Below are 20,487 nucleotides of genomic sequence, written 5' to 3'. Positions count from 1 at the left end.
ATCTCAGCTCACTGCAAGCTCCGCCTCCTGGGTTTACGCCATTCCCCTGCCTCAGCCTCCCGAGTAGCTGGGACTACAGGCGCCCGCCACCTCGCCCAGCTAGTTTTTTGTATTTTTTAGTAGAGACGGGGTTTCACCGTGTTACCCAGGATGGTCTCGATCTCCTGACCTCGTGATCCGCCCGTCTCGGCCTCCCAAAGTGCTGGGATTACAGGCTTGAGCCACCACGCCCGGCTAATTTTTGTATTTTTAGTAGAGACAAGGTTTCACCATGTTGGCCAGGCTGGTCTCAAACTCCTGACCTCAAGTGATCCACCTGCCTCGGCCTCCCAAAGTGCTGGGGTTACAGGTGTGAGCCACCGTGCCCAGCGGGATCCTCTTAAACCACTCTCCTGCCAAAGCCCTCCAGCGGGTTCTCATCACACTGCCCAATGCAGGGTCTACCATCTCTCCTCTGTTCACCAGGTTCACCTGCACTCGCCTTCCCGTCTCTCTCTCTTTTTAAGAGATGGGAGGCCGGGCGCGATGGCTCATGCCTGTGATCCCAGCACTTTTTGGGAGGCTGAGGCGGGCGGATAACCAGGTCAGGAGATCAAGACCATCCTGGCTAACACGGTGAAACCCCGTTTCTACTAAAAATACAAAAAATTAGCCAGGCATGGTGGCGGGCGCCTGCAGTCCCAGCTACTCGGGAGGCTGAGCAGGAGAATGGCTTGAACTTGGGAGGTGGAGCTTGCAGTGAGCCAAGATCGCGCCACAGCACTCCAGCCTGGGGGACAGAGTGAGACTCCATCTCAAAAAAAAAAAAGAGAGATGGGATCGCCCAGGTTGGAATGCAGTAGTGCAATGATGGCTCACTGCAGCCTCGATCTCCCAGGCTTAAATGATCCTCCTGCCTCAGCCTCCGGAGTAGCTGGGACTACAGATATGTGCCATCATGCTCTGCACATTTTTGTATTTTTTGTAGAGACGAGGTTTCACCATGTTGCCCAGGGTGATCTCTAACTCCTGGCCTCTAGCAGATCTGCCAGCCTCGACCTCCCAAAGTGCTGGGATTACAGGTGTGAGCCACTGCGCCTTTAAGCAGCTTTCTGTCTCTTTGACCAGTATTGGTGGCTTATGCCTTTAATCTCAGCACTTTGGGAGGTCAAGGAGGGTGGATGGTTTGAGGCCAGGGGTTTGAGATCAGCCTGCCCAACATGGTGAAACCCTGCCTCTACTAAAAATACAAAAATTAGCCAGGCGCGGTGGCTCATGCTTGTAATCCCAGCACTTTGGGAGGCTGAGGCAGGCAGATCACGAGGTCAGAAGTTCAAGACCATCCTGGCCAATATGGTGAAACCCCCGTCTCTACTAAAATACAAAAATTAGCTGGGCGTGGTGGCCGCTCGCCTGTAGTCCCAGCTGCTCAGGTGGCTAAGGCAGAAGAATCTCTTGAACCCAGGAGGTAGAGGTTGCAGTGAGCCGAGATCGTTCCACTGCACTCCAGCCTGGATGACAGAGCGAGACTCCGTCTCAAAAAACAAACAAACTAAACCAAAAAATCCCGCATCAGATAGAGCTTCTCTTACAGAAAATACAGAGAGACAATATAAATGATCCCACAAGAAGAATCTCATAAATCCAGAAAACAAGACATTCAGGCGGACAACAGACCCAGCCCCTCAGTGTGTCAGTGTCATCATAAGGAGCTGCTCAGGATTTAGAGAGGTGCAAAAATATAATAATCAGTAGGCACGGTGGCTCATGCCTGTAATCCCAGCACTTTGGGAGGTTAAGGAGGCAGGATCGCTTGAGTCCAGGAGTTTGAGACCAGCCTGGGCAACATAGTGAGACCCCATCTCCACAAAAAATTTAAAAATTAGCCAGGTGTGGTGGTGTGCACCTGTAGTTCCAGCTACCCAGGAGGGCTGAGGCAGGAGGATCACCTGAGCCAAGGAGTTTGGAGGCTGCAGTGAGCTATGCCTGCACCACTGTACTCTAAATTGGGTGACAGGGCGAGACCCTGTTTCTAAAATAAATAAATAAAATATATATAATAACCAGGCACAAAGCCTGGTCCTGAACTGGATCCTGGTTGGAATAAAGCAGCAGTGAAGGACATTTTTGGAACAACTAGAGAAACGTGAAAATCAGCTGGGTATTCAATGATGCTAGGGAATCACTATAATTCTGTTCAATGCAATGTTATTTTGCTACATAGAAAAATGTTTTGATTTTTTAAAAAAAGATGCCTAGGCCAAGCATGGTGGCTCATGTCTGTAATCCCAGCAATTTGTGGGGCCGAGACGGGTGGATTACTTGAGCCCAGGAGTTCAAGACCAGCCTGGGCAACATGGTGAAACCCAGTCTCTACTAAAAATACAAAAATCAGCCGGGTATGGTGGCGCATGCCTGTAATTCCAAGCTACTCAGGAGGCTGAGGCAGGAGAATCACTTGAACCCAGGAGGTGGACGTTGCAGTGAGCCAAGAACGTACCATTGCACTCTAGCCTGGGTGACAGATGAAGACTCGGTCTTAAAAAAAAAAAAAAAAGCCTAATAAAGTTAAAAAAAAAGACAGTCAGTAAAATCTGGTAAAGTGGCCAAATAAAGTAAGCTCTTCCCTTTCCTCTCTAGCCATATTTGCGTGAATGACCCTGTTTGCTTTTTTTCACATTTGAAATGATTTGTTTACTTTTTTAAAAAGCTGTCTGTTTACTTGCTAATTTTCAGTCCCCCTGCCCCACTAGACCATCTGTTCCCCAGGAGCAGAAATCCAGTTTGCTGTGTGCATAGCTTTATTCCTGGGGACTGGGAGGATGGCTGGTGCATAGAAGGCACTCAGTAAATATTTGTCAAATGAAAGAATGACAGGCCAGGCACGGTGGCTCATGCCTGTAATCCCAGTGCTTTGGGAGGCTGAGGAGGGAGGATCGCTTGAGGCCAGGAATTTCAGACCAGCCTGGGCAACCTATCAAGATCCTGTGTCTACAAAAAAATTTTAAAATTTGCTGAGCATGGTGGTACATGAGTGTAGTTCCAGCTACTCAGGAGGCTGAGGCGAGAGGATCACTTGAGCCCAGGAGGTCAAGGCTGCAGTGAGCTGTGAATGCACCACTGTACTCCAGCCTGGATGACAGAGTGAGACCCTGTCTTAAAAAAAAATTAAAAATTAAATTAAAACAAAATTTAAAAAACAAGGAACGACAACCTTCAGCTGTATGGGTCAGTGGCAAAGGAAGGTCCCAGGAGCCTGGCCTTTCCCAGAGGGAAAATTAAAGGCAGAGGACTGGCCGGATGTGGTGCCTCATACCTGTAATACCAACACTTTTTGAGAGGCTGAGGCCGGGAGATAACCTGAGGTCAGAAGTGTGATACCAGCTTGGCCAACATGGTGAAACCCTGTGTCTACCAAAAATACAAAAATTAGTCGGCATGGTGGTGGACGCCTATAGTGCCAACTACTTGGGAGACTGAGGCAGAAGAATCGCTTGAACCCTGGAGGCCGAGATGGCAATGAGCCGAGATTGCACCACTGCACTCCAGCCTGGGCGACAGAGTGAGGCTCTGTCTTAAAAAAAAAAAAAAAAAAAAAGGCAGAGGACCAGGGCTTAGCCCAAGAGGAAAAGGCTGGAGAAGGTGACATGGGATCCACTGTCTGTCCTGGCTTCTTAGCCCAAGTGGCCTCTGGGTGTAAGCGGGAACTCCAGGTGGCCGCGGAAGCCAGGGAGGGTGCTCACCCGCAGGAAGGAGTCCAGGGCGCCGTTCTCCATGAACTCCGTGAGAATCATGACAGGCACGCTGTTGGTGACCACGCCCTCCAGGCGGATGATATTGGGATGCTCGAATTGGCCCATGATGGAGGCCTCGCTCAGGAACTCGCGCCGCTGCCGCTCCGTGTAGCCACCCTTCAGGGTTTTAATTGCCACACAGCTCTCCTTCTTCCCTGGGGCCTTGAGCCGCCCCCGGCATACCTCGCCAAACTCACCTTCAAACAAGGACATGGAGGTCATCAGCTCTCCCGCCTTAGTGTGGCCCTGCCCACCCCGCTTGTTCCCAGGTGCCCGGGCAGCCTTCCGCTCTCACCTGCGCCAATCACCTCTTCAATCTTGACATAGGAGACATCGATCTCTTTTGCAAATTCCCTCACAGCCTCATTAGGGTCTTCGTAAGTGAAGGGGTCGATATAGACCTTAGTACCTGAGAAAACAGGCAGGGCCCCGTCAGCTGGGAATTAACTCCCACTGGACTCGGAGGCTCGGCTCATAGCTCTTGGCCCCAAGCCCCTATTTCCTTGTTGTTTTTCTTCTTCCTGAGATGGAGTCTCGCTCTGTCGCCCAGGCCTGGAGTGCAGGGGCGCGATCTTGGCTCACTGCAACCTCTGCCTCCCACATTAAAGTGATTCTCCTGCCTCAGCCTCCCGAGTAGCTGGGATTACAGGTGCCCACCACCATGCCTGGCTAACTGTTGTATTTTTTTTTTTTTTTTTTTTTTTTGAGACGGAGTCTCGCTCTGCCGCCCAGGCTGGAGTGCAGTGGCCGGATCTCAGCTCACTGCAAGCTCCGTCTCCAGGGTTTATGCCATTCTCCTGCCTCAGCCTCCCGAGTAGCTCGGACTACAGGCGCCCGCCACCTCGCCCGGCTAGTTTTGTATTTTAGTAGAGATGGGGTTTCACCGTGTTAGCCAGGATGGTCTTGATCTCCTGACCTTGTGATCCGCCCATCTCGGCCTCCCAAAGTGCTGGGATTACAGGCTTGAGCCACCACGACCGGCACTGTTGTATTTTTTATAGAGACGAAGTTTCAACATGTTGGCCGGGCTGGTCTCGAACTCCTGACCTCAAGTGATCCGCCCACCTCTGCCTCCCAAAGTGCTGGGATTACAGATAGGAGCCACCACGCCCAGTCCCAAGCCCCTATTTCCATCAAATTAGGGCAACCCACCGTGCCCAATGAGATACTGTCCGTGTTTGTCCGAATATTCTGCTTCTCTCCCGTTGCTCTGCTTCCTGTAGCCAATGGGAAAGGAGCAAAAGGTAAACTGAGTCACACATCTCTATGAGGCACACAGTGAAAGGAGGAGCAGGGATTGGAGAAGATTTCAAGTAAAAAGAGGCTGGGGGCACCCAGAAAGTCTTGCCCTGTAGCACCCAGGCAGGTGGCCATCAACTCAGGGCTTCCTGGCCCCTCCGGGTGTCAGAGCCCTTACCTGAGGCAGAGAACAGCGACCACAATGACCACCAGGACCAGGACCACACCCACGACTGCCGTGCCCGCAATCAGGGCCAGCTGCTCCCGCCAGCCCTCGTTCTCTGCAGAAGAAAAGGCTGTTGATCAGGAGAAACTGATGGGCCTGCAGGAGGCCCCAGCCCCAGCTCTGAGCAGTGAACTGTGATCTCCTGAGAACAGGTCCCCAGTACAGGGGACAGGTGGAGGGAGAGGACACAGGCAGGCAGGGTCAGGGAGCAGACCACGGGTTTCAAACTGTCCTCCAGGGGCCAGCAGGCTCCTCTGAAGTCCCTCAGGGCAAGGGAGGAAGTTCCACAATGTTTTTACTGCCAGAGTAGATTTTTGTTTGTTTTTTGAGATGCAGTCTCACTCTGTCGCCCAGGCTGGAGTGCAGTGGTGCAATCTCAGCTCACTGCAATCTCTGCCTCCCGGGTTCTGCAATTATCCTGCCTCAGCCTCCTGAGTAGCTGGGATGACAGGTGTGTACCACCATGCTCGGCTAATTTGTGTATTTTTAGTTGAGATGGGGGTTTCACCATGTTGGCCAGGCTGGTCTCGAACCAGCCTGGGCATAAGCCAGCATGCCAGCCACCAGAGAGAGTGGTTGTGATTTGGCTGTAGTTTAAATACCAGAGTCCACAAAAAAAAATCTCCATTCAATGAAACATTCTAAAGGTGAAACATTTTCAGGTTTTTATCCAAAAAGTAGAAACAATTGAAATGTTCACCAAAAGATAAAATAATAAACAAAACTGGCTATTTCCATACAACTGATTATTACGTCTCCATATAAAGAAATGAAATACTGGCCAGGAGCAGTGGCTCATGCCTGTAATCCCGGTACTTTGAGATGCTGAGGTGGGAGGATTGTTTGAGGCCAGGTGTTCAAGACCAGCCTGGGAAACACAGCAAGACCCCATCTCTACCAAAAAATAATAATAATTAGCCAGGCATGTCCCAGCTACTCAGGAGGCCGAGGTGGGAGGATCCCTTGAGCCCAGGAGTTTGAGGCTGCAATGCACTATGATCATACTGTTACATTGCAGTGTCGGTGACAGAGCAAAACCATGTGTCAAAAACAAAAACAAAAAACAGATCAGGTCCGGTGGCTCATGCCTGTAATCACAGCACTTTGGGAGGCTGAGGTGGGCGGATTGCCTGAGCTCAGGAGTTCGAAACCAGCCTGGGTAACATGGTGAAATCTATCTTTACAAAAAATACCAAAAAAAATTAGCTGGGCATGGTGGCTCATGCCTGCAGTCCCAGCTACTTGGGAGGCTGAGATAGGAGGATCACTTGAGCCTGGGAGGTTGAGGCTGCAGTTGAGCTGTAACTGAACCACTGCACTCCGGCCTGGGTGACAGAATGAGACCCTGTTTCCGAAACAAAGAAACAAAAAGCAAAACACAACCAAAAAAACCCACGGATATATACTACAACATGCATAAACCTTGAAAACATTCTGCTTGGTGAACAGTCACAGAAGACCACAGTGGAGGATTTCAAGACAGAAAGTGGATTAGTGCTTGCCAGAGGTTGAGGCAACAGAAAGATCTGGGTGGAGGGTGATGGCTAAGGGCTATAGGGTCTCCTTTGAGGGTGCTGAAAAATGTCCCTAAATTACTTGTGGTGGTGACTGCACAATTCTGTGAATGTATCGATTGTACACTTTGAACAGGCAAATTGTATGGCAGGGGAACTGTACTTCAGTAAAGCTATTACAGAAAATTACAAGGTTTAGAAAGCCACTGGTCCAAGGCCGGGTGTGGCAGCTCACACCTGCAATCCCAGCACTTTGGGAGGCCGATGCGGGCGGATTGCTTGAGGCCAGGAATTTGAGACCAGCCTGGGCAACACAGGGAAAACTGTCTCAACAAAAAATTTTAAAAAAAATTAGTTGAGCACGGTGGCATACACCTGTAGTCCCAGCTACTTGGGAGGCTAAAGTGGGAGGACTGGTTGAGCTCGGGAGTTGCAGGCTGCAGTGAGCTAGATGGTGCCACTGCACTCCAGCCTGGGTGATAAAGCAAGATTCTGTCTCTTAAAAAAAAAAAAAAAAAGTTAGGCCGGGCGTGGTGGCTCACGCCTGTAGTCCCAACACTTTGGGAGGCCGAGGCAGGTGGACCACGAGGTCAGGAGATTTAGAACAGGAGGCAGGGCCTGCAGTGAGCCAAGATCGCGATAGAGCAAGACCATGTCTCAAAAAAAAAAGTTAAAGAAAAAAGAAAGCCACTGGCCTAGCATATTAAAAATAACCTGTTACCTCCAATCCTCAAAGCCCTGCAAGAAGCTTCATGATATTTCCAATTTATTGGATGGGGAATGGAGAGCCTCAGGGTCAGGTTGTTGCTCAACATCAAGCCTGTGCTGAGCCTCTTTTTTTTTTTTTGAGACGGAGTCTCCCTCTGTAGCCCGGGCTGGAGTGGCAGTGGCCAGATCTCAGCTCACTGCAAGCTCCGCCTCCCGGGTTTACGCCATTCTCCTGCCTCAGCTCCCGAGTAACTGGGACTTACAGGCGCCCGCCACATCGCCCGGCTATTTTTTTGTATATTTTTTTTAGTAGAGGACGGGGTTTCACCGTGGTTAGCCAGGATGGTCCGATCTCCTGACTCGTGGATCCACCCGTTCTCGGCCTCCCAAGTGCTGGGATTACAGGCTTGAAGCCACCGCCACCCGGCCTTTTTTTTTTTTTTTGAGACAGTCTTGCTCTGTTGCCCAGACTGGAGTGCAGTGGCACAATCTCAGCTCACCGCAACCTCCGCCTCCCAGGTTCAAACAATTCTCCTGCCTCGGCCTCCCGAGTAGCTGGGATTACAGGCGTGCACCACCACACTCAGCTAACTTTTGTATTTTTAGTAGAGATGGGGTTTCACCATGTTGACCAGACTGGTCTCGAACTCCTGACCTCAAGTGATCCTCCTGCTTTGGCCTCCCAGAGTGCTGGGATTACAGGGTGAGCCACCGTGCCTGGCCGTGCAGTGAGCTTTGATCGCGCCACTGCACTCCAGCCTGGGGGTACAGAGTGAACCACCCGGACTTCACACTCAGCTGTTGGTTTTGGTTTCGACATCCTACGTTCTTTCCTCTCTAGGGCATGCCATGTGATCCACAGAAAGAAGGACATGAAGATAGGACTTTAGCCGGGTGCGGTGGCTCACGCCTGTAATCCCAGCTCTTTGGGAGGCTGAGGAGGGCAAATCACAAAGTCAGGAGTTCAAGACCAGCCTGGCCAACATGGTGAAACCCCGTCTCTACTAAAAACACAAAAAATTAGCCAGGTGCAGTGGCAGGCGCCTGTAATCTCAGCTACTCGGGAGGCTGAGGCAGGAGAATTGCTTGAACCCGGGAGGTGGAGTTTGCAGTAAGCCCAGATGGCACCACTGTATTCCAGCCTGAGGGACAGAGCAAGACTCCATCTCAAAAAAAAAAAAAAAGAAGATTGGACTTTGGGGACCTGGGGTCTTCCCAGGAACTTTGGGGTCTTTCCAACCCCACCTTCATCCCTTCCCCAGGCTCACCATCCAGTTGGGTCTGGCTGTGATGTTCCTGGCCAAAGGGTCCGTAGCCGGCCTCAGAGCGCGCCCGTACTTGCACCAGGTAGCTGGCTCCCCGCTTCAGCCCCCGCAGCTCTGCCCGGTTTTCTGACGTTTTCAGGAACCGCACGCTGCTGGGACCCTCGGCGCCCTGTCCAGGAGAAGTAGGGGGGTGGCCATCATGCGGGGCCCTAAGTTCCTGCTGCTCTTCGTGCCTCCTCCCCTCGCCCTCCACTCCCATCACTAGCCTGCCTCGCAGCTGGTGGGGCCTTTGGGAGAACTTACGTATGCAAGCCATGTGCTGTATTCATAATACCATTTTTTTTTTTTTTTCTGAGACGGAGTCTCGCTCTGTCGCCCAGGCTGAAGTGCAGTGGCCGGATCTCAGCTCACTACAAGCTCCGCCTCCCGGGTTTTCGCCATTCTCCTGCCTCAGCCTCTCGAGTACCTGGGACTACAGGCGCCCGCCACCTCGCCCGGCTAGTTTTTTTGTATTTTTTTAGTAGAGACGGGGTTTCACCGTGTTAGCCAGGATGGTCTTGATCTTGATCTCCTGACCTCGTGATCCTCCTGTCTCGGCCTCCCAAAGTGCTGGGATTACAGGCTTGAGCCACCACGCCCGGCCCCATTTTTTTTTTTTTTTTTTTTAAGACAAGGTCTCACTCTGTCTCTCAGGCTGGAATGCAGTGGCGCAAACACAACTCACTGCAGCCTCGATCTCAAGTTGAGAATCACTTGGGCTCAAGTGATTCTCCTACCTTAGCCTCCCGAGTAGCTGGGACCACAGGCACATGCCACCATGCCTGGCAAACTTTTTTTTTTGAGATGGAGTCTCACTCTGTTGCCCAGGCTGCAGTGCAATGGCGCCATCTCAGCTCACTAGAACATCCGCCTCTTGGCTTCAAGTGATTCTCCTGTCTCAGCCTCCTGAGTAGCTGGGATTACAGCGGCCCACCAACATGCCCAGCTAATTTTGGTATTTTTAGTAGAGATGGGGATTTCACCATGGTGGCCAGGCTGGTCTCGAAGTCTTCATCCCAGGTGTTCCACCTGCCTCAGCCTCCCAAAGTGCTGGGATTACAGGCATGAGCCACTGTGCCCAGTCTAATTTTTTTCATTTTAAATTTTTCATAGAGATGAGGTTTCACCATGTTGCCCAGCCTGGTCTCAAATTCCTAGGTTCAAGCAATCTGTCCACCTTGGCTCCCAAAGTGCAGGGTATTACAGGCGTGAACCACCACGCCTGACCTGAGCCACTGTGTCCAGCCGCTGGTAACTATTACAGTAACTATTTTATAGATGAAGAGTCTGAGGCTCAGACAGGCCAAGGGGCTCACCCAAGGCTGCCCAGGGAATCCATGGCAGAGCTGAAATTCAAATACCTGCCAGGTGCCTACAACCCACGTGTCACAGCCAGGAGAGCACAACCCATTGCCCACCCACCCCAGGGCCGGGGGATGGCCTCACCTTCTCATGGTACTTGACCTCGTAGTCCAGCACAGCCCCACTAGGTGCCCGGGGAACAGCCCAGGCCAGGCTCAAGCTGCTGGGTGAGGACCGCGTCACCCGGATATCAGACACTGCAGGAGGTACTGTGAGAGGCAGAGACACAGGGAACCCTTCTGCATGGTAGGTCTGTCCCTTAACTTTAAAAATTTTTTTTTTCAAGACAGAGTCTTGCTCTGTCACCCAGGCTGGAGTGCAGTGGCACAGTCTCGGGTTACTGCAACCTCCACCCCCCGGGTTCAAGCAATTCTTCTGCTTCAGCTTCCCAAGTGGATTACAGGTGCCCACCACCATGCCTGACTAATTTTTTATTTTTAGTAGAGACGGGGTTTTACCATGTTGGCCGGGCTAGTCTTGAACTCCTGACCTTATGATCAGCCTGGCCGTGTCCCTTATCTTTTCCAACACTTCCTCTGCTGGCTACGCTTATCTCAGTTTCTCCCCGGCTGTTTCGAGAATTCCTTGATTCTCTCGGCCCCCAGTCCCATCGGGAGCCTTCCTGTACTTAACTCTCCAGCCCACCTTTATGTCCTCCTCACCCTCTCTTTCTTATTCGTTTATTTTGAGAGAAGGTCTCACTCTGTCACCCAGGCTGGAGTGCAGCGGTGCGATCATAGCTCACTGCAGCCTCCAACTCCTGGGCTCAAGCGATCCTCTCGCCTCAGCCTCTTGAGTAGCTGGGACCACAGGCACACACCGCCTCGCCTGGCTAATATTTTTATGTTTTGTGGAGACAAGATCTTCCTATGTTACCCAGGGTTGTCTTGAACTCCAGGGCTCAAGTGATCCACCTGTCTCAGACTCCCAAAGTGCTGGGATTACAGGAGTGAGCCACTGAGCCCAGCCATTGCCCTCTTTCTGCCTCTTGCCCCCAAAGCCTCGGCCCCTCACACTTCCTGGGGACCCTTCACAGCCCCTGCCTCTCCCCTTCAGGCCGTCAGTGACATCTCTCCCGCTGGACCACCAGCCGCCCCAGCCCCCAAGTCTCACCCTCTCGGTCGGTGGTGACATTGACAGGCTCAAATGGGACGGGCCCCGTGGCTAAGGAGGACACTCCGTTCAACGCAGTGACCTCAAAGGTATAGGTGAAGTCAGGACGCAGCCCTCGAACCACCACCCAGGGCTCCACCAGGTCCCGGGGGCCAGGGTCAAAGGTCAGGTCTCCCCCGCAGGGCGCACAGGAGCTTCCGGGTCGGCACTCCCGGCAGCGGAGGGCGTAGGTGAGGTCCTCTCGGCCACCGGACTCCAGGGGGGCACTCCATTCCAGGTGCAGGGAGGAGCCGTTCAGGCGGGAAACCACGCTCCGGGGAGCTGAGGGAGGGGCTGCAGGAGACCAGGGAGTCAGGCAGAGGCTGACCTGCTCCGCGGTGGTGGGGAGAGGTCTGTGGAGGGACCAGCAGCCATGCTGGACTCTTGCCTTTGAGAAAGCGGGCTCCACCTGTTCCTCTGGGCTAGGGACCAGCATGCCAGGGACAAAGGGAAGAAGCCCAGGGAGGATGGGGGCCATGTCAGGGTCCATCTCAGGGGTCTGTGACCCCTCCCCAATGAACTTGCACCTGGGTGCTGGTCACTTACTGGTGCAGGGTGCACCCCGGGGGTCTGTGCGTGCCCGGAAGTACCCGATGCGGCACTGGCAGACGGCTGATCCAATGCTGTTAGAATGGCTGTTGGCTGGGCATGGCTGGCAGGACCCTTCTCCTGACAGGGGCTTGAAGGTGCCCTGGGCACAGGCTGAGAGAGAGAGAAAGCATTCATCAAAAGCATGCACGAAAACATCCATCTGCACGGTGGGCCTGGTGGCTCATGTCTCGAATCCCAGCGCTTTGGGAGGCTGAGGCCAGAGGATCGCTTGAGCCAAGGGGTTCAAGACCAGTCTGGGCAACATACTGAGATCCCATCTCCAAAAAAAGAAAAAAATTCCAGCGCTTTTAAGGGTGATGAAGTGCTAAGGTGGGAAAATGGACAAAAGATCTCAAAACCTCTCCTCTTAGAGGAGAAAGGAGATTCTCTCCAGAGAAGAGATCCTAACCTGTTTTGACCCTAATCTTGGCAATCTGGTGAAGCCCACACAAAGACCTCTACTCCAAATTATGATTTTAAATGCACACCACAAAATACATATGAATACCAGGGAAACCAATTAAGCTGAAATGCAATGACTGAAACATGAGGAAAAAACTTTGGCCTACAGCAACACTTGTGTTTCTTTATTAAGATATAGTAGCAGGGCCAGGCGCGGTGGGTCAAGCCTGTAATTCCAGCACTTTGGGAGGCTGAGACGGGCGGATCACGAGGTCAGGAGATCAAGACCATCCTGGCTAACCCAGTGAAACCCCATCTCTACTAAAAAATACAAAAGCTAGCCGGGCGAGGTGGCGGGCGCCTGTAGTCCCAGCTACTTGGGAGGCTGAGGCAGGAGAATGGCGTAAACCCGGGAGACGGAGCTTGCAGTGAGCTGAGATCCGGCCACTGCACTCCAGCCTGGGCGACAGAGCGAGACTCCGTCTCAAAAAAAAAAAAACAAAGATATAGCAGCAGGTCTCTTAACCTCCGTAATACTGAAGTCATCATGAGCAAAAACAATGTTTTGGCTCTTGGAATGGGCTGTAAATATCTGTGATTTTTTTTCCCTAAGAAGGAGGCCAAGGCAGGCAGATCACTTGAGGTCAGGAGTTCAAGACCAGCCTGGCCAACATGGTGGAAACCTGTCTCTACTAAAAATACAAAAGTAGCCAGGTGTGGTGATGCATGCCTGTAATCCCAGCTACTACTTGGGAGGCTGAGGCAGAAGGATCGCCTGAACCCGGGAGGCAGAGGTTGCGGTGAGCTGAGATCCTGCGACTATACTCCAGCCTGGGCAAAAACAGCCAAACTGCTTCCTTTTGGAGTGCGCTCCCAGGCTGGAGTGCAACGGCGCGATCTCGGCTCTCCGCAACCTCTGCCTCCCGGGTTCAGGCGATTCTCCTGCCTCAGCCTCCCGAGTAGCTGGGATTACAGGCATGCGCCACCATGTCCAGCTAATTTTGTATTTTTGGTAGAGATAGGGTTTTTCCATGTTGGTCAGGCAGGTCTCCCAGATAATTATTTTAAAATTTTTTTGTAGAGACGGGGTCTTGCTATGTTGCACAGGCTGGTCTCAAACTCCTGGGCTCAAGTGATCCTCCCACCTTGGCATCTCAAAGTGCTGGGATTACAGACATGAACCACTGTGCCAGGCAATAGCTATGATTTCCATGGGGCCCAAGTCTCAGGTCCTGCTACAACCGCAGGTGGAATTTCAAGTGGAAATTAATGAATTTCAGGTGAAAATAAAAAGTCTTTTTTTTTCCAGCCAGGTGTGGTGATGTATGCCTGTAATCCCAGCACTTTGGGAGGTGGAGGCGGGCAAATCACTTGAGGTCAGGAGTTCGAGACCAGCCTGGCCAACATGGCAAACCCCGTCTCTACTAAAAATACAAAAACTAGCCAGGTGTGGTGGTGCATGCCTGTAGTCCCAGCTACTCTGGAGGCTGAGGCAGGAGAATCGCTTGAACCCAGGAAGCGGAGGTTACGGTGAGCCAAGGTCACGCTACTGCATGCTAGCCTGGGCGACAGAGCAAGACACTGTCTCAAAAAAGAAAAAAAAAATTCGGCCAGGCGCGGTGGCTCACGCCTGTAATCCCAGCACTCTGGGAGGCCAAGGCGGGCGGATCACGAGGTCAGGAGATCGAGATCATCCTGGCTAACATGGAAAAACTCCGTCTCTACTAAAAATACAAAAAATTAGCCAGATGTGGTGGCAGGCGCCTGTAGTCCCACCTACTAGGGAGGCTGATGCAGGAGAATGGTGTGAACCCGGGAGGTGAGCTTGCAGTGAGCAGAGATCGCACCACAGCATTCCAGCCTGGGCCGACAGAGTGAGACTCGGCTCAAAATAAATATAAATAAATAAATAAATAAATAAAGTCATTTTTTTTCCTCCATCAAAGCTCACAGATTCCCTAGAAAACCAGAGGGTAAGAAGCCCTGCTCTAGAAAGAAGGCTAAGTGAGAATTCAGTATCAGTAAATTAGAGACTTACAATGAACAAGTGTCCCTACACCAACAAGGTCCACCCCACAGGACAGTCCTGCAGCCCAGCCCAGCCTCCCATGTTCGGCAAGCAGGGAAGTTGGCCAAGGTTAAAAAGAAGTCTGGAAATGAGAAAGGGCTCAGAAAACAGACCCTCTGGTAACAGTGCTCAGGAGAGGGAAGAGCATTTGAAACAGAAAGTTGGCTGGGTGCAGTGGCTCACACCTGTAATCTCAACACTTTGGCAGGCCGAGGTGGGCGGATCACGAGGTCAAGAGTTTGAGACCAGTCTGGCCAACATGGTGAAATTCTGTCTCTACTAAAAATACAAAAATTACCGGGCATGGTGGCGTGTGCCTGTAGTCCCAGCTACTCGGGAGGCTGAGACAGGAGAACTGCTTGAACTGGGACCAGGAAGGCGAAGGTTGCAGTGAGCAGAGATTGCGCCACTGCACTCGAGCCTGGGAGACAGAGCAAGCCTCCATTTCAACAACTAACTAAATAAAATGGAAGCTTAAGAAGTGGGTCCTGAGTGGAGTTCAGGACTCTCCCCCGGATGAACAGCAGTCGCAGGGGAAGCACCAGCTCTCACCTCGGCACTTGGTGTTCCCCTCGGCTGCCTCGAACCCCGGAGCACAGCTGCAGCCGGTCACTGGCTGCTCAGCCCACTGGCCATCCTCACGGCAGTAGAGGCTGGGGCTGGGGCCAGGGGCGGGGACGGCATCCACCACGCAGCTGCCAGCCACGGGCACAACTAGCTCCCGAGGCACAGTCTCCGGGAAGCGGGTCAGGTTCACAGTCAGCTGGGCGCACTTCTTGTAGAAGAGGTGCAGGGAGAGCAGGGCCATGCAGGCACCCTGGTCCTGGAAGGCCAGGTAGAAGCCGGCCTTGCTGAGTGGTCCCAGACGCAGTGTCTTGACATTCACCTTCCCAGTGGCCTCGGCCCCAGGGCGCTTCCGGGTGAGATGCTCCGCGGCCACTGTGTCCACCTGCCGGGGCGGGGGAGGCACATCGCTGCTGTCCCCACTCCCTGAGGACCCAGTGGACTGTCATGCTTTTCCCAGCTCACCCCCCTGGGCCTCCTTGGTTCCTGTTCCAGAACCTTCCCTCCACCTTCCCCAGGGCACACTTTCTGCAGGCCCCCACACTGTCCATTCATCCTTGCAAAGCTCCTGTGATGTGCCCAGCCTCTGGCCTGCACCTCTGCCCTTTTTATTCACTTATTCTACAAACATTTACTGACACTGACGCCATGCCAGGCCCTGACCTCAGAGTCAAGGAGACAGCAATGAATGAATCTTAGGGAAGTTATAAAGTACCCTGAGGCCGGGCGCAGTGCCTCACGCCTGTAATCCCAGCACTTTAGGAGGCCGAGGTGGGAGAATCTCTTGGGCCCAGGAGTTAGAGACCAGCCTGGGTAACATAGAAGACCCCGTTTTAAAAATATAGATATAAAAGAAAAATAAATAAAGTAAAATGAGTGCTGAGACACGCAGGTGGACAGAGTTATGCAGGACTGTAGGGAGGAGAGAATCAGCTGAGGCAGCACAGGCAAGATCTCAGAGCTGGAACTTGGAAGACAAGTAGGGGTGTGAGAGGCAGAGAGGCCCCCAGGTGGAGACATCACCGCTGCAAAGTCATGAGCTGGAAACCAGCCAGGTGCAGTCAGGGAATGGGAGAAACTCAGCGTGGCTGGAGCGTAGTGGGGTAGAGTGGTTGAGTTGACTGGAGGAGAAGCCTGACCCCTGGGCCTCCCTGGGGACCGGGCCAGGCAGCCCCCATATATTCTGCTGCTCCGCCCAGAAGATCACCCTGTTCCCTCCCCAGACCTAAGCCTCCTGCTTCCAGCCCCTAGCGCCCCAGTCAGAGGCCTCAGAACTACATCGGCTGCCCTCCAGGCTTGCTGGCTGGAATCCCACCTTGGCTGTGGCTGAGCCCCAGTGGCGCCCAGGTACCTTGATGTAGGGGTTCTCCATCCAGGCTGGTGTGAGGGCTGTGGCCGTGTCCGCATCGCTCTCATAGTAGAAGACGGTGAAAGTCTCCTTGCAGGAGCGCCCGGCCCGAGGCAGGGACAGGCACTCAAGCATGGTGAAGCGCAGCGTGGCGTAAACGTGGACGGCGCCACGCCGTGGGACCCAGCCCGTGCGAAGCCAGTGGGCCTGGCCCGGGGCACGCTGCACGTCACACACCTCGTAGGTGCGCACACTGTGCTGTTCCTCATCCAGGCCGCTCAGTTCCTCCCACTGTGCAGAGAAGGAGGTCAGCTAGGGGGCTGGGGAGCTGCCAGGGAGAGGGCTGCATGGGGTGAATCCTAGAGTGAGAGGGACGGAGAAAGGGGGCCCGCTGGTACTGCGGGGAGGGCGCCTCTGAGGAGAAGGGCTCAGACAACACTGCTGGGGCTGGTGTCATCTAGGGGGACAGGGGTGAGGAGTGGTGCACAGAAAGCAGGTGGCACAGGCCCTCCCTCCTCCCTCAGTTTCCCTTCAGAGCTCCAGCTCCTGGGTGCAGCTCTCACCTGCCCGTCCACCTGAGGGAACGTCACCCACTTCAGATCCGCAGTTTCCAATTTTGTGTTCAGCAGGGTCTCTGAGACAGACAGACAGAGTCAGTGCCGCTTGGGGTTGGGGATGGAGGTCAGGAAGACCAGATCCGTGGGAACTAGAGGAGTTGAGGGGCCAACAGGGGACTAAGCCCTGTCCTCTGCACCCGCCTCCAATTTCTGGCCTCTTTTGCTAAGTGCCAACCCCACCGCCAACATCTGGTAGGCATGGGGCTCCCGTGGGATACCCCAGATCTAGGCCTTCCTGGAGGAGCGGGGGAGATCAAAATGAACGGGGAGAAGGGGCGGCAGCTCAGAAAGGGTTAAAATGAAAGCCGTGCCCTGGTCCTGACCCCCAAGAGCAGAGGCTGCTGGTATGGGAGAGGAACCTCTTGTCTTAGCCTCCATGTTTCCCCTCCCAAGTCCCAGAATCGGTCTCTCTACCCCACAACTTCACTCCCTGTCCAAGACCCCTCCCTGCTTTCAGACCTAACACCCCGTCCTTTCCTCCTTGAAGGGAGTGCTCTGTGCCTGGGGCATAGCCCTGGCCCCCATCCCAGCACCTCCCTCCTCACGAGTGCCCTGATCAGGAAGCGCTGGAGGCCAGGATGCTAGGGTTCCCAGGCTCCCGCAGAGGCCTCACATCTGGATTTGGTTACGGGAAGGCAGAGGGGAGGAGATTATGGGGGGCGGTGTGAATGGGAGGGTTGAACACACCTGGCTTGGCTCGAATCATCGGGGGAGGGGACAGGCACTGGAGGAAGGGGGGGATTAGGAAAAACTGCACAGCCCCTGGCAGTGGAGATTGGAGGAGGGAGGGTAGGGGAATCCCCTCAGGGGCTAGCAATGTGGGGGGCAGCGGGTGCTAGGAAGGGCGGAGAGGGGAGCCAGAACACCTGGCTCCCACTCCATGGGAGCTGCAGGAGAGAAGGCAAAGAGGGTGGGTGAGGCAGCCTCTTCCTGGGGTCCAAATGATGTCCTCTGGCCAGGGTTCAGCTGGGAAGCCAGCCAGCCTGAGGTGAGAGGTGCAGGGTCCCCATGGGTGGCAAGAGACAGTCCTGCTCGCTGGGGACAGGATGCCCGGGTTCTGGGAAGGGGGTGGATAGAGGCTGCCGTCTCCACCCTCCATTGTTCCAGCCGGGATAGTGTTTTCCTGTCTCCAATTTACACACTGTCTCTGCCTCGGGCTGTCCGCAGCCTAGAGCCAGAGCCCGCTCCCTTTCTGCACCCCAGCTCAGCTGCAGCACGCTTTGATCTGTCAGTTCGTGTGTCTCTCACCTCTCTCCTCCTCCACTCTCTGTCCACCTCAATTTCTCTTTCTGACAAGTCACTATCTCTCCTTTGCTTTCGGCCTCCACTTCTCGCCATTCCTCCGAGCACAGGGCCTTAAATAAAACTACATAACTTTAACTAAGCCCCGGCCTCCTCATCTGAAAAATGGGGGCAATGATAGCACCCACCCTCAGCGTTGCTGGATGGGTGAAATTAACATTTGTAAGGCACTCAGCACAGGCTTAGTGCTTGGAAACACTCAGGTAATAGGTGTCACAATCACCATTTCCTCTGCGTCTTTCCTTCTCACCACACCTCGTCCTCGTGGTTTTTCCACCCCTTTGGCCTTCCTCTTCCCCTCGTTCACGGTTTTTTTTTCCCCTTCTCCTTTCTGAGCTGGGCAAACCTCCCCTCACTCCCAACCCCACACCTAGCCTTTGATCTCCAGCCCAGGGCAATCCTGCCCAGCCCAGGGGGGAGAGGGTTTTTCTAACTCCACTGAAAGCTTCCCTTCGGGAGTCCCTCATAGCCTACCCCCCATAGACCACTTTCATAGCAGACAGAGAAAGGGGGGTGTTGGCAGCTCACTGAAAGGAGATTAGGGACACAGAAGGAGGGTTTCTAGGGCTCTTGGCTTCCCCTCTAGGGGACCAGGAGGGACAGCGATCCATGGCCAAAGAAACACTTGGAGAGACCAGGAGGCGGGAGATAGGCTGGTTAAGTTAGGGCAATGTGGGGACCATGTAGGTCAGTTTCTACCTGGGGGCTGTGTAGGTCCTAGGTCTCAAGGGAAGCCCGGGACTCACCTGGGGCCCGGGTCTAGACCGCATTTAAAGGAGTGGGGTGCAGCCTGTAGAAACCAAAGAGCCACTCTATAGCAGGGGCAGGGGCAGGGGCAGTGGGCCGGAGAGCGGTTTGGGGGTTTGATGTGTGAATGCAAAGGAGGCCATCCTGTTGCAGGAGTGTGGAATTGGAGGATCAAGGTGTGATGGCTAAAGAATTGGCGGTGGGGGTCATTTTAGGGCCTAGCACGAAAAGTTCTGCCTTGTCTGCTGTTGCTCCTCCAGAAACCTTCCCTCATGTAGGGCGGGAGGTGGGACTGGAACAGAAACTTTGCAGATAGTTTTGAAGAGTGGGGTGGGGAGGAAAGGAAAGGCTGCCAGGGGCGTATGGAGTCAACAGTGAGAGTTTGGGGAGCCCGGGCAGGGGAATGTCCCGGTTCGCAGCCAGACTCCATCTCTTTCCCAAACAAAAGAAAACTCCACTCCCCGCCGGGCGCCTCTTCCCCGCCCCCCTCCCGTTCCAGCGCTATCGGTCCTAAGTGTTTGGGATTGGAGTGCCCGGGTAAAGGTAGACAGAGGCCGGCCACTCCACTCCGAGGCCCAGATGTGGTGGGGAGGTCCCAGGAGTGACGGGGTGCCTCCCCAAAGGAAACTCACCTTCCAAAGCGGCGGCCAAAGAAGCCCAGCAGAGCAGCGCCCGGAGCTCCATGGCGCCGCCTCACTCGGGTAGAATCCGAACTGAGTTTGGGGGGCCCTCGCCCCCCCAGGTCTGACTCTCCCTGGGCGGGTGGACGTCGATTCTCCGCGAGGACTCTCCGTCGGGGCCCTCAGCGCGGGCCCATGCGAGCGTGCGGGGCACCGGGCGGCGGCGCCAAGTGTGGCTCCGCGTCTGTGCCGCGCGCGGGCGGCGGGCCCGGAGCGTGCTGGCAGATGGCCGCGCGCCGGGGCGGGCGCGCAGCAGACGTGGGCTGAGAGTCGGGGTCCCTCCGGCTCGGGTCCCGCCGGGTGGCGAGGCTGAGCCGGCCGCTCCGGTCCCCCCTCCCTGGAGTGGCTCTGCTCGCGGCCGCCGGGCCGAGTCTTCTCCGCGGCGGGATGGTTGGAGCCCGAGCAGGGACGGAGCGGGAGGAGGAGACTGCGCGCCGGAGCCCGGGCGGCCGGGCCGGCGCTGAGCAGCGTGGACTGGGCCGGCGGCGCCGGCCCGGGAGGAGGGGGCGCGGGGGCGGGGCAGCTCCCCCAACGCCGGGGCTCGGCGAGGGCCTGGGGAGCGCTGATTGGAGCTCACGCTACTGAATAATTCATGAGAGAAGCGGAGAGGGGCACCGAGCGGAGCAGGTCGGGAAGTTGGGAGAAAGTTTGGAGAAGGGGGAGGGGCGGCGGGTGAGGAGCCCCGGGACCGCCCAGATGTGCGCCGTGGCCTTGCGCGCTGTCTGGGACCGAGCATGTCGGGGCTGGGGCCCAGGGACCCCCGGGACAGGCCCGAACCCTGCTGGCACCAGGGAGCAGAGAAAACACACACCTAGCAGCAACACGGAGGGCCGCCCAGGCGTGCACGTAAATGTTCACCGCGCACACAAAGCCCTCTCTGACCTTGCTGC

At 54.6% G+C, this 20,487-nt stretch overlaps 1 protein-coding gene across 1 annotated transcript in view; it reads right to left on the bottom strand.

Moving 5' to 3' along the window:
• The window catches only part of EPHB4 (EPH receptor B4), a 31,265-nt gene extending 11,194 nt beyond the window's left edge, over positions 1-20,071 (bottom strand). The window contains exons 1-12 of the mRNA XM_017886162.1: positions 19,550-20,071; positions 16,815-16,885; positions 16,255-16,542; positions 14,892-15,288; positions 11,825-11,980; positions 11,240-11,572; positions 10,211-10,335; positions 8,729-8,894; positions 5,191-5,293; positions 4,926-4,990; positions 4,069-4,182; positions 3,723-3,970 (exon numbers count right to left, since the gene is read on the bottom strand). Coding sequence (XP_017741651.1) covers positions 3,723-3,970; positions 4,069-4,182; positions 4,926-4,990; positions 5,191-5,293; positions 8,729-8,894; positions 10,211-10,335; positions 11,240-11,572; positions 11,825-11,980; positions 14,892-15,288; positions 16,255-16,542; positions 16,815-16,885; positions 19,550-19,601 — 2,118 coding nt within the window. The 5' untranslated portion in view covers positions 19,602-20,071. The remainder of the gene's footprint in view (positions 1-3,722; positions 3,971-4,068; positions 4,183-4,925; positions 4,991-5,190; positions 5,294-8,728; positions 8,895-10,210; positions 10,336-11,239; positions 11,573-11,824; positions 11,981-14,891; positions 15,289-16,254; positions 16,543-16,814; positions 16,886-19,549) is intronic.
• Positions 20,072-20,487: the final 416 nt, after the last annotated feature.

This window comes from Rhinopithecus bieti, unplaced genomic scaffold, assembly GCF_001698545.2.
Source record: "Rhinopithecus bieti isolate Rb0 unplaced genomic scaffold, ASM169854v2 scaffold_14454, whole genome shotgun sequence".
Taxonomy (NCBI): Eukaryota; Metazoa; Chordata; class Mammalia; order Primates; family Cercopithecidae; genus Rhinopithecus; species Rhinopithecus bieti.
Note: the sequence above shows the minus strand (reverse complement) of the source record. Positions and strands in the feature narration are given on the sequence as shown.